Source organism: Trichosurus vulpecula, chromosome 7 (assembly GCF_011100635.1).
Source record: "Trichosurus vulpecula isolate mTriVul1 chromosome 7, mTriVul1.pri, whole genome shotgun sequence".
NCBI lineage: Eukaryota > Metazoa > Chordata > Mammalia > Diprotodontia > Phalangeridae > Trichosurus > Trichosurus vulpecula.
Genome location: NC_050579.1, coordinates 30,458,296 through 30,471,499, shown reverse-complemented (window position 1 = coordinate 30,471,499; position 13,204 = coordinate 30,458,296). Strand labels below are relative to the sequence as shown.

The window sequence follows — 13,204 nt, the reverse complement described above, 5'->3', positions numbered from 1 at the left end:
ACGCAAGACCTCCATGTAGCTTCCCTGGTAGGGCAGTCCAGAACAGCTGGGCTGCACTAGACTGGACACTCAGGCTTCACCTGACCCAGGAGGGGCCAGGCTCTAGGAGGAAGGGCCAATGGACATCCTTCCAGCCAAGGCCAGGTGAAGTGGGGGTGGGGGGAAGGGGGAGGAGCAGCTCAGACCTTTGCTTTGGCCCAGTCCTGCCTTAGGTCTTGCCTCTCCATTCAGCCGGAACTGTCCATTTCCCCCTTGGCTCGGCCCTCCCCATACGACCCCACCCCTTGGTTGACCGCCCTCATTTATTTATTCATTACCCTGGCTTCTAGTGATTTCCCTTGTGACTCCAGGGAAAGAGAAAGGAGGGCTAAGATTTCCAGTTCTCAGATCCAGCTGAAATCTCTTCTCCGCCTCCCAGATTCTGCTGATGAGTTTTAGTTGCAGGGTCTGAGGAACAGCCCTTGACTGATTTGGGGAGAGTTTTCCATCTGCCGTTGGAGGCCCTAGAGCCTCGGGTTAGAATGGACCAGGCCCCAGGAATCACTGATGAGGGCCCTTCTGGAGACAAGAGGAGTGGGGAGGCACAGCCGAGGAAGGGATTTTGGAAGATCATCCCAGAAGGCTTTTTGGCAGAAGCCCTGAGTCTCTTCAAACTCTCGGGACCCCTGGTAAGAGGGCAGGGCTGGGGAGGAGAGGAGAGCACCTTGGGGTCCCCATCTCCCATCACCCGGTTGCTTTCCTAAGCTGGATATAAATAGAGGAAGCCTGGACTATTGCGATTAGAGGTCATTTAATTTTCCAGATGGGGAACTGAGGCTCAGGTAGGACTTTGAGGTCACAGGATAGTAAACGTCAAGAGCTGAAAAGCTTTCATCCCAAGGACAATCCCTAACTGAGGTGGGAGACAAAAGGAAGGGGAAGGAAGGCAGAGGTGGGCACCCCTCAAGTGACATCCCCAGTTCTCAGGGGTCCGGCTGAAACTTCCGCCCAGACCCAGCAGGAGAAGACCTACCATATACCAAGGACCAAAGGCGTGGAATGTCTGCCCAACTTCCTCTGAGGAATCATACTTTACTCTTTCATGAGACCTTTCCCATCCCCTCAACTGCTAATGCCTCCATCCCCCAATTATATCATATTTATTTGTGTGTAGACACACATGTACTCAGCTCCCAAACTAGATCCTCCTTCCCATCACCTTCTCCAGTGGAATCAGAGAGGGACTGCTGAGGTTTGGGGTTGAGGGGTGCTTGAGACCCCAAAATACCAACATGCCGGGTCCTGCCGAATGAATTCGACTCAAGCCTTCTCAGCCAAAGATAAACAAAGTTTGTTAAAGAATGGCCATATTGGGCAGACTCTTAGGGAGCCTGAGCATTTGTGACGCTAATGCCAGTGGACCAGATTGATCTGAGAGAGCACCGTTATGGAGGCAAGATGGAGCTTACATATTCAGAAAGATTGTGGGAGGGATCTAGGGTGGTCAAGGGTAGTCTGGGGTGATGGGGAATGGGGTTTAGGGTGGACTGGGGTGACTGGGGTAAGGTCTGACTTCTGGGTGGGAAGTAGCTGAAGGCTACCAGGAAATGACAGACCAGGGAGGGCTATAGATATTTTGATAGGATCAAGGGTGGGGAAAAAGCCAGAAGGCAGTCTGGAGGTAACCAGACAATGGAAGGCTAGGCTAGGCTATTTGGACATGAAAAGCCACATCAAGTGGGAAGATTCAGATTGGAGTTCAAGGGGGTTCCCACAGTCTAAACCCTAACATGACCCTGTCACAAGGCATCCACCTGTGGCCTCAGGAAAGATCAAATGAGGCAGTATTTGTAATGCACTTCATAAACTAGAAAGTTTACACTATATAAGTACTGGCTATGGCCATGATTATAAAAGGAGTTCCAAGCCAGTAGTGACCATTCATCAGAGGGCCTTTCTCTTGCTTCTCCATGCCCCTGATGCCTTTCCTTGGTTTTTTTCCTCAACCACCAGCATATGACATTCATTCTGTGTATGTGTGAGCTCCTCAAGAACGAGGAGGGGAAGCAGGGCCTCTCAGTGCCCATGGGGAGCCCTCTCCAAGTCTCATTTCTATCTCTATATCTATCCCCAGTGCCTGGCTCACGAGGCACATGGCACATAGTAGGTGCTTAATAAGTGGTTGTTGAAGGGAACTGAGCTGAACACAGACCTGCTGGAAGTGCCCAGCGAGGAGTTACTCTGGGAGCGTCCATCATGTCCAGTTAGTGTAAGGGAAAAAGCGCCAGAGTCAGAAGACCTGAATTTGAATCCTGCCTCCACTTTGGGCAAGTGACTTCCATTCTCTTGGCCTCGATTTTCTCCTCTAAAAAATAAGGAGGTTGGGCTTGATAATCTCCAAGGTCCCATCTGGCTCTAAGTCCAATGACCCTTGACCCCCCCACCCCGGGACTCAGGGAACTCTTGCCTTGTCCCTCTTTTCAAATGAGATAATATTTGTAATGTGCTTAGCACAATGCCCAGCACATAGTAGGCACTTAATCCATGCTTATTCCCTTCCCTCTAGTTCCTGTTCCAACTGTTGATTTTCATGATCTTTGTGGTGAGCAGCGTGTTCTGTGGACACCTGGGAAAGCTGGAGCTGGCCTCGGTGACACTGGCTGTGGCAGTGAGTACTCCGCCCTATTTATTCGCTTGGGGGGAGACAATCCCTCCTTGGAGAGAGGCTAAAGTTCTGTTTCCTTCTCTCCCCTCATCCTCCTAGTGCTACCATTTCTGGGCACCCCTGACGTGACATCCTCAGTCCTCAGGGGTCCGGCTGAAACTTCCGCCCAGACCCAGCAGGAGAAGACCTACCATATACCAAGGACCAAGGGCATGGAATGTCTGCCCAACTTCCTCTGAGGAATCATACTTTACTCTTTCATGAGACCTTTCCCATCCCCTCAACTGCTAATGCCTCCACCCCCCAATTATATCGTATTTATTTGTGTGGAGACACACATGTACTCAGCTCCCCTGATAGAATGCAAGCGCCTTGAGGACAGGCAATGGTCTTTTTTCTTTTTTCTTTTCCTGCCAGCCCCTGGCATGTAGTAGGGTAGTAATGAATGTGCATTGGATTATTCGTATTTATTTGTGTATAAACACATTTGTACTTGTCTCTCCTGCTAGAATGTAAGCTCCTTGAGGATAGGTAATGGTCTCTTCCCCCTCCCCCCCAGTGCCTGTGAATACAGTAGGGGATTAATGAACGTGTTGGATTGTATTTATTTGTATATAAACACATATGCACTTTTCTCCCCTGCTAGAAATGTGAGTTCCTTGAGGACAGGCGATGGTCTCTCTTTTCTTTCTTTTCCTCAGTGCCTGCCATGTAGTAGGGAATCAATAAACCTGTGTTGATTGATTGATAAGCTTTGTGTTCTCTTGCTCTAGTTTGTCAACATTTGCGGAGTTTCAGTCGGTTATGGCATGGCCTCAGCTTGTGACACCCTCATGTCTCAGGTAGGAGGTGGTTCTTGGGCCTGGCTTCTCTTCAGCACACACTGAGAATTACACGTCTCATTTTTTCCAGGGAAGAATCAGATAAGCCGCCTACTGCTCTCCTCTCTTGAGTGAAGTGTTCAGAAGCAGGTTAATTAGATAGATACCCATGGCTGGAATCCAGGCCCCTAGAGAGGAATTAGTCTACAAATTGGGGTGTTGGTGTAAATAATGCAAATGCCACTTTAGGCTACCTGGAGAGAGGCAGAGTATCTGGGAAATTAAGGCACAGAGTCCAGAGGCAGCTGGAGGAGACCGGGTCCAAGTCCCATCTTGGATACATCCTGATTCTGAGCCTCTGGAGAAGTCACTAACTTCTCAGGCTTCCTCCCAGGTAGTTCACTGAGGGCTAGAATAGGTGCTGATCTGAATTTCTTCATTGATAGTTTCCTAAATGAATGAAATTGTAGGTCTATTTGAAAAATACAAAAGGTATCCAGAATTTAGAAGGTGGTCATCCAACCTTCTTCTTCCCTGGCCAGACCATAGCGATATTCATTTCTGGTCACCACACTTCAGCAAGAACCAGGAATGAGAGACCATGCCACGTAAGAGAAAAAAACCAAGAATGTTGAGTCTGGAGGAAAGAATTGGGAGACTGGGGGTAAAAGCTAATTCTTAGTACTTAAGGGATTGTTGGCTGGACCAGGAAAGTCAAACGCAAATAGAAATGGCCTCACATAAACATCCCTTGACTTGCTGATTTAGAAAACCACACAGTAACAGTATTTATGTTTTCTTGTATTTTTATTTAGTTTGTTAAATATTTCCCAATTACCTTTTTAATCTGATTTGGGGCTCACTGGAGAGTGTTGTCTGGCCAGTAAGCCTGATACCTCTGGTGTAAAAGAGTAATTGAAGAAGCTAGAGATGTTTGGCCTGGTGAAGAAGGTTCAAAGGCATCTGAGCCATCTTGGGGTATTTAAAGGGCTTTGGTAAGAAGAGAGATTAATCTTTTTCTGCTCTGCTCCAGTGGGCATTACCCCATACTTGGAGCAGTATTTAGAAGTGGCAAAGAGGCCAGCTGAGGCTTGCCCAGGAAAAGCTTCCTAACAATTAGTCTCTGCTTAGGAATTTCAGGAGGCAGAGAGCCCTAACAGCTGGGAATTCCTTGCGTAGGAGGCCTCAGTTCTCATTCTATTATCTTGTGATGGGGCTCTGTTGGATAATGTGTCACATACAAACAGATACTCGATTGTCCATGGCCATCTGCAGGGTTCCACCCTCCACCCCCACTCCAAAGCATCTCCTCCAGCACTCAGCCCACTGGAGTTACTCCTTCAGATTGAGATAGCATGTCTCTAGAAGCTCCTAGTTCAACCCAAATATTGCTTGATAAGTGGGATGTAATAATTAGCTCTTAAATGCCCATAAAGGCATCAGCACAGACCAGTAGAGTGGAAGTTCTTTGAAGGCAGGGGCTATTTTCAGTTTTTATCTTTGTATTTCTACAGCAGGGTTCCTGTCCCCTTCAGCTTTCAGGAAAACCATCCTGTGCCCCATGTTCAATCTGGAATATGAAAGGAAAGAAACTCTAGTGTTTGCCATGCATATGCACCTAAGAAATAAAACAAAAAAGATAAATTAATTTTTCATGAAGAAAACTATTCCATACATTACATTTTGGGTATCACAAAGCCGTTCAACGTGAATTTTTTCATGATTACTATGACTTTGGGGACGTTTCAATAAGATAATAGAAATATTTACCAAATACTCCTCCCCACATGCTTCTTATCTACACCAGGGTAGAGCTATCCACCCCTGGCCTAGGGTCAGCATCCTGCTTTGTTTAGTAAGTGTTTGTAGAATGAATGCATGAACCATTTCAGAAGCCTGGACCATGAGGGAACAGAACATAGAATAGAATGGGTACATTTCTACCGGAGATGAAGGAGTAGAGAAAGACAGAGGACCTGGAACAGCTAGGAAGAAGCATGAGGGTACTAGGCTCCCTGGGAAGTGAGGAGTGGAAGAAGGAAGAGGAATATCAGAAAAGTCTGCCCCCAAAGGGCTTTACTTTGCCAGGTCCAGCCTGGAGCTGGTAGAGTGGTTTAGGATGTCTGCTTGAGTTGGGGAGGTACTATGCTAAGTGCTTTACAATGATCATCTCATCTGATCTGACCCTTGGAACAGCCCCTGGAGCGAGGTGCTATTATCATCCCCGTTTTACAGATGGGGAAACCAAGGCAGGCAGAGGTGAAGTGACTTGTCCAAGGTCACACAGCTAATAAGTGTTTTAGGCTAGATTTGAACTCAGGTCTTCCTGCTCTATCTGCTGAGCTACCAGCTGTCTCTGAATGGGGCTTTTGCCACTGCTCAGTGGTCTTTCTACCTTCCTCTGCCTCCAGATTTCACTTCTCAGAGGCTGTTCCATCCTTTCCCTCTTCTGCTTAAGCGCCCCAACTCTACTTCCGCCCTCAAATACTTGGTCTCTTATTTCACTGAGAAAAGAGGACCACTGATCCTTTAAACTCCTTCCTCACAACATCTCCCATTTCCATTCAACTCAACACTTAAAAAGTGCCTACTGTGTGCTGAGCTTGCCATCACTCAGATCTTTTCCAGATGAACTGCTCTTGAGCTATGTCCCGCCCCATTTTTTCATTTGTGAAGTTGGTTTTTTGAACTCCAACCTAAGATTTTACATTTATCCTTAATCAATTCTATCTTATTTAGAGTCAACCCAAAGTTCCAGATTTCTTTGTATTTTGACTATCATCTGATATAGGAGCTAGGTGGCTCAGTAGATAGAGTGCTTGGCTTAGTGTCAGGAAGACCTGGGTTTAAATCTGGCCTCAGATACTTACTAGCTGTGTGACCCTGGGCAGGTTACTTCATCCTGCTTGCCTCAAGTTTCCTCAAGTGTAAAATGAGGATAAGAGCACCTAGCTTATAGGGGTTTTGTTGGAGATAGAAAGAGCCCTTTTGTAAAGAGCTTTTCACAGTGCCTGGCACATAGTAGGCATTATACAAAGGCTTATTTTTACTCCCCTACCCCATTCCTCCTAGTGTGTATGATCTGCAGATTTGATGACTATGCCTTCTATGTCTTTATAGAAGTTATTGTATTAAACAGGGATCAAATAAAATAATAAATAAACAGCAAATAATAGGAAATAAATATAAAAATTATAAAATATAATTAAATACACAACAAAATAATAATTAAATTAAATAATACCACTCCTGGTGAGAAAACTCCCTCTACCAATGCAGATCAGTACCTGCTCTGCAATTTATAGTCTTAGCATGTTGTTTGGGAGCACTGAGAGAAGTGACTTGCCCAGGGATACACAGCCAGGATGTATCAGAAATGGAAATGGAATCTCAGCCTTCCAGACTCTAAAGCTGGCTCTCTGTTCAATCCATCCCTTAACTGCCTCTAGTTACCTGGAAGGAAGGAAGGAAGGAAGGGAGGAAGGAAGGAAGGAAGAAAGAAAGAAAGAAAGAAAGAAAGAAAGAAAGAAAGAAAGGAAGAAAAAGAAAGAAAGAAAGAAAGAGAGAAAAGAAGGAGGGGAGGAAGGAAGGAAGGCAGTTTGCCATGACTTGTCCTTTTTCTTAAAATGAATTTAGATTGGAACCTTTGCTTTTTACCTTACCTACATTTCTCAGTGTATTCCTCCTTCTTCTTTGAAGAGGAAGGGAGAGAGACAGAGAGACAGAGAGGGAGAGAGAGACAGAGAAAGAGAGAGAGAGATTTCTTACATCAAAGAATTTTTTAAAAAGGCAGGAAGTAGTAAAACTAACCAACATACAAAAAATCCAACTTTACATGCATTCAGTGTCCCACACCCATAGCCCTTCCCCCACCCCCATTTCTACAAAGAAGCTGAGAAGACACCTGTTCATGTCTCTTCTTTGGCTCCAAGGTTGGGTCCACGACCTGTTTGTGATGAAGCCACCCTGGCTCTTTGTAATCACTACGCCCCTTTCTAGGTGCTCACAAACCAACGTCTTAATTAAAAGGATCTAGAATTTTTCTATTCCCTTACCACATTCCATGAGGATCTGGGGTTGAACTTGGCATCTCCCCTAGGTACATCTGCAATGCAGGGCTCGGAACATAGTTGAATGTCTGTTCAGTTAAATTGCGCCAGGGTTCATAGAACCCTAGGATCACAGATTCAGGGTGGGAAAGGACCTTAGAAGTCAAACCCTTCATTTTACAGATGGAGAAACTGAGGCCCAGACAGATGAGTGACTTGACCAAGGTCACCCAGATAGTAAGGGTCAGAGGCAGGATTTTAACCCAGGTCTTCCTGCCCTATCATGCTGTTTTCCAGACCTATGGAAGCACCAACAAGAAACACGTAGGGGTCATCCTGCAAAGGGGAATCTTGATCCTGCTGCTGTGCTGCTTTCCCTGCTGGGCCCTCTTCATCAACACCGAGAACGTCCTTCTCCTCCTCAGACAAAACCCTGACGTGTGTAGGTGAGGCCCATGACCTCGAGGTCTCCAGCTAGGTTCCCTGGGAAATAGTGGGTGGGAGGCACATTGGCTCTTCCCAGAGAGTGGACTTTAATTTGTTTTTAATTGATGTCTTTGATGTAAATGGTACTCAGCATTGTGCAGCCACGTGTGGCACGTGACACAGAGTCCCCCGCTGGTGTTTTCTGGTTACCCAGGGGTGGTCTTCACTGCTTGAAGGCTATGCCTGCTAAGAGTAAGCCTTGGCAGGTGTAATCAAGGACAGCAAAGTTGGCCATCCAAGGGTCAACGGAGCATTATGGCACAGCGGATGGGCCAGTAGAACCAGAATGATAATAACTAATGTTTACATAGCACTTACCATGGGCAGGCACTTTACAGTTATTAACTCCTCTAATCCTAACAACAACCTTGGGAGGTAGGTGCTATCATTATCATCCCCTTTCTACGGATGAGGAAACTGAGACAAACAGGTTAAGTGACTCACCCAGGGTCCCACAGCAAGTAAGATCTGAGGCTTGACTTGAACTCAGGTCTTCCTGACTCCAGACCCAGTGTTCTAACTAATGTACTACCCAGCTACCATCACATTCCAACCACCTCCACGTGATCTTGGCTAGGTCACTTCACTGCTGTGGACTTTGGTTTCCTGATCCTTGACTGAAGTAAGAGGGTTGGAATAAATGACTCTTTGGGTTCTTTCTGGTTCTCACTCTGGGATTCTGACTTTGGAGAAGATCATTGTGAAGCTAGTCACAACAGGATGACTTTTTGTTTTTTTGCCTCTCAACATTATTTAACCAGTTACTATGGGAGCTGGAGTGCACATGGGTGGAGGGCTGACCCACAGTGATGAAATCACAGACCCTTGAAGCGTGAAGGAAGTAAAAGGAACACAGATGACTATGAGCCTTTATGGGATTTTTCAGGTTATGTTGCTGCTTTCTTTTGTTAGCTTCAAGGAGCTTGGATGGATGGATGGATGGATGGATGGATGGATGGATGGGTAGATGGACGAACATTTGTTAAGGAATGCCATCCCAACAAGGACTATAAAGAATGACATTCTGTGAAGGACAGACTGCCTCTACACAAGAGAGGCCAATTTTTAATTTAGGAGGATCATACCTCAAGACTAATGGAAATTTTAACTCGAAAGAAACAACCTAATGTTTGTGTGTACAGCTAACACCTAGCAGCAATTATGTTCTGAAGAGATGGGGACAAATGCCTGAAAGAGGCCAGCTAGGCTGGTTTCTCAGAGATGATATCTCAGATGCAAATAGACACTAATTTGTTATTATCCGTTAAAAATTTGCTGTAATGGTTATGTCTCACTCATACTTTGTTAATGGATTTTAATTGCATGGTTTATCTTTTGCTTATAAATGACAAGCATTCTTGTTAGTGTTACCTCTGAATCCTAAATTACAGACCGGGTATTCAAACTCCTAAGGTTTAAAACTACTCTAAGACTTTTTGGACGCGCTGTACTGCCGAGGTCTCAGGCTGCCAAGTACTTGGTGCTCTTTAATACCAGCACCAACTTCCTAGGGTTGTTGAGAAGATCAGATGGGATAATATTTGTAAAGCTCTTAGCACAGTGCCTGGCACATAGGAGACTTTATATAAATGATAGTATTATCACGGTGTCTTTGTTGTGGTTCCGTTATTTCAGTTGTGTCTGACTCATGACCCCATTTGGGGGGTTTTCTCGGCAGAGATACTGGAGAGGGCTTTGCCATTTCCTTCTTCAGCTCATTTTACAGATGAGGAAACTGAGGCAAACAGGGTGAAGTGACTCACCCGGGGTCACACAGCTAGTAAGTGTCTGAGGTGGGATTTGAACTCAGGTTTTCCTGTCAATACACCCAGTACTCTATCTATTGCGCTGTTACTATGAGTCAAGTCCTGTGATAAACACTGAGGATACAAAGACAGGCAAAAATAGAAAATTCACGAAAATGATCCCTGCCCTCAAGGAACTTACATTCTTCAAACCCTCGAAACAGCGACAGCGAGAGGGGGTACTTCCACAGTCAGTCTTCCTCTGATGGCTCATGATGGTCTGGGGGTGATCCTGGGTTCCCAGAGACTGTGGCAGAAGAGCTCCAGCTTTGATAGGTCCTGCCAAACTGGAAAGATTTTAAGGATAAGGCTGAATGGAGACAGTGTGTGGCATGCCTGTGGTTGGAGCACCAGGCTGAAAGGCTCTTCCCCAGGTTGATCCCGAGGGGTGATTTTTCTAGCTTAAGTAATTCTCGAAGACCATCTGGCAAGAACATCATAGACAGTTTGGGATTTTTATTAGAAATTTACTGCTGAGCATCAGTGTAGAGAGACAGAGAAGGGGAGAGAGAGATAGAGAAAGAGAAAGACAGACATAGAGACAGAGAAAGAGATTCAGAGACAGAGAGAGGCAGAGAGAGAGCTGTCATCTATGCAAGCCTTGTGTATGCATGTTGTTCCAGCTTGGTAGCTAATTCACAGGCTTTTCTTCACCACAGGGTCAAGCCCCAGGCTCCTCTCTCCAGCTTTAAGGGCTGCAGGATCTCTAAGCTTCTTTGTGGATTGGCAGGCGGCAGGTGAACATTTTATACGTGTCCTAAGTGCCGGCCTCTCATTGGCTGGCCTGCCTCGCCCCCTTGAAAGGACACATGAAAGTTGTTCAGTGACTATTTACATTTAAATAAATTAAGTTCAATGCGCAAACTGTCATAATCCCATGTCAATCCTTCCCCCCTAAGTCTCTTTGAGAAGAATCTTCTCTAAGGAGTCTTTGTATACATTCTTTGTATAATCTAATTCATTGTTCTCAGCCTAGTTCCGGTTAGTTTGGGGGTTTGGGTTTGGGTTTGCTTTTTTTTTTTTTTTTGCAGTATTTCATAAAAATTTCCCTAGGTTTTCTTTGTATTCCTTATACTTTTTTAGCTTTAATTGTGCTGTCAAATTTCACTATGTGAAAGCACCACAATTGATTTAACCCTTTTCCTGTCGTTGGACATTTAGGTGGTCGCCAATTTTGTGTTCTCTTGTTTACAATCACATTTAGCAGGAAACAGAACTAGACCAGGGATTGTATTGGTACTGGGAACTCTCAGATGGGGAAAATGCTCCCCACCAATGCAGGTAGCACCTCCTCTGCCACTTAGAGTTTTAGAGGGTGACCTCAGGCCTTAAGACGTGCTGTCTCTACCCCTTGTACCACTCAGCCACTAGGAAATCTTTGAACAGACAGCACTTGGTGGGGTTTGTTTTGGATCAAAGTATATCAAAATTTGGGTCAAAGTGTGTGTTCAATTTTCTAAGTTTTAGTGAAATATTGCAAGATTATTCTCCGAAAAAAGATTCTGTGAGTTTGCAATTCCACCATCGATGAATATGTACCCGTATCTCCACAATCTACAAACACTGAATTTCATTGCTTTTAATTATTTTTGCTAATTTGACAGATGTGAGGCTGTACATCAATGTTGTTTTAATATGCATTTTTTGGCGTTGAGTCAGAGGACCTGAGTTCAAATCTTACCTCTTGTTTACTACCTATGAAACTTTGGGCAAGTTGCTTCATTCTTCAGGGCCTCAGTTTCCTCATCTGTAAGATGATAAAGCTGGACTCTATGGCCCTCAAAGTCCTCTTGCCATTTCTTTCTCCAGCTCATTTTACAGATGAGGAAACTGAGGCAAACAGGGTTAAGTGACTCATCCAGGGACTAGACCTGAGGTCCTAGGATTGTTAGTGGAGTTAAGCCTTTTGCCAAATGATTATTAACAATTTGAGTTTCTTTTTTTTAATTATCTGTTCTTGTCCTGTGTTCATGTTCCCACACTGATACAACCACAAATTCTTTTCATATTTATGCTGTATATATTTATACATACCCTTGACAACTCCCCCTTTAGAATGGAAGCTTCTCAGGAGAAAGGATTGTTTCATTCTTTGTATTGTATGACTGGAGCTTCACACAGTGCCTGGTATACAGTAGGCACTTGTTAAATGCTTATTCTTTGATTGACATAGATCAAGGTGCAGAACCCCACAGCTAGGAAAATGGAACCAGGAGAGGGCTCTGTTGGTCACTGTAGAACTCTGCTAAAATGTCATTTATTTCTCTCTGTTCCTTGTAGGATAACCCAGGAATATGTGATGATCTTCATTCCTGCTCTTCCTGTAAGTTCCCTTACCTCTCACCTCTAAAGGGTGGTGGTTATTTCCACTGCTCCCAGGTACAATGGAAGGGAACCCCCAAATTCTAGTTGCTTATACTTTTCTGTATCAGTCCTAGGTTGTTCTCTCTCATCTAGAAATTTGGTGGTCTCAGTCTGATGCTTGGTCAGGTTGTGTCTGTGCAACAGGCAGAAAGAATATCCAAATCTCAAAGGCAAGGGAAGGAAAGAGAAACCACCAATTCCAGATCTCACCCCCTTGTTCCTATCATGCAGTTAGTTGCCTGTAGGGGGCTAAAAGAAGTCGAGATTTAATGGGAGTCTTGGAGGTCAGTAGGTAGAATTGAGGAGGGATGGCCAGAGAGAATGCCTGGAGTCAAGAGATGAAGTGTCTTGTTTGTGGAATAGCCAGGAAGCCAGGGGTGCTGGATTGAAGAAGGCTGGAAAGGTAGCAGGGGGGCTAGGTTATGAAGGATTTTGAATGCCAAGAAGAGCATTTGATCCTGGGGGTGATAGGGAGCCACTGGAGTTTATTGAGTGGGGGCGAGGGGTGTCAGACCTGTACTTCAGGAAAATCACTTTGGTGGCTGAACAGAGGAGGGGTTGGAGTGGGGAGAGACTTGAGTTAGGTGCAATTTGACAGAGACTAACATGGTGCAGCAAACAAGCAGGCACTTGATGAGCAGGGAAGAGGAGGAGCGTTTGAAGGAAGTAGCCAGAAGTCTACTTCTTGGAAATTTACCCATGGTTAGCCCATCCAAGATCAGTCCTAATGTGTGCTTGTAAATTTCTCTACAGGCCATTTTCCTTTATTCTTTGGAAGTGAAATATCTACAAAACCAGGTATGGTGACATCCCCACCCCATCCAGGCTCCTGGATGAGATGGTCCAAATAGCTACCCCCCTTACCGCATGCTCCCCCTGGGCCCCAGCCTCTGCTGGGGCTATGTGGTCTCTTGGGGCCAGCCTAAAAAGTGCTTTCAAACTTGGCTCCACCTGGGCTAGAAGGAATGGGGAAAATCGGGCTGTGGAAGAAATTAGAGATCTCGTTGGCCACCCCCGAGGTGGTTCAGTGAACAG

At 45.3% G+C, this 13,204-nt stretch overlaps 1 protein-coding gene across 2 annotated transcripts in view; it reads left to right on the top strand.

Moving 5' to 3' along the window:
• The first annotated feature begins 311 nt into the window (after window positions 1–311).
• Window positions 312–13,204, top strand: part of LOC118856341 (multidrug and toxin extrusion protein 2-like) — a 29,610-nt gene continuing 16,717 nt past the window's right edge. For both annotated transcript variants that reach the window (XM_036766610.1, XM_036766609.1), the window contains exons 1-6: window positions 312–668; window positions 2,546–2,647; window positions 3,418–3,486; window positions 7,812–7,960; window positions 12,086–12,128; window positions 12,923–12,967. In XM_036766610.1, coding sequence (XP_036622505.1) covers window positions 522–668; window positions 2,546–2,647; window positions 3,418–3,486; window positions 7,812–7,960; window positions 12,086–12,128; window positions 12,923–12,967 — 555 coding nt within the window. In that variant the 5' untranslated portion in view covers window positions 312–521. The remainder of the gene's footprint in view (window positions 669–2,545; window positions 2,648–3,417; window positions 3,487–7,811; window positions 7,961–12,085; window positions 12,129–12,922; window positions 12,968–13,204) is intronic.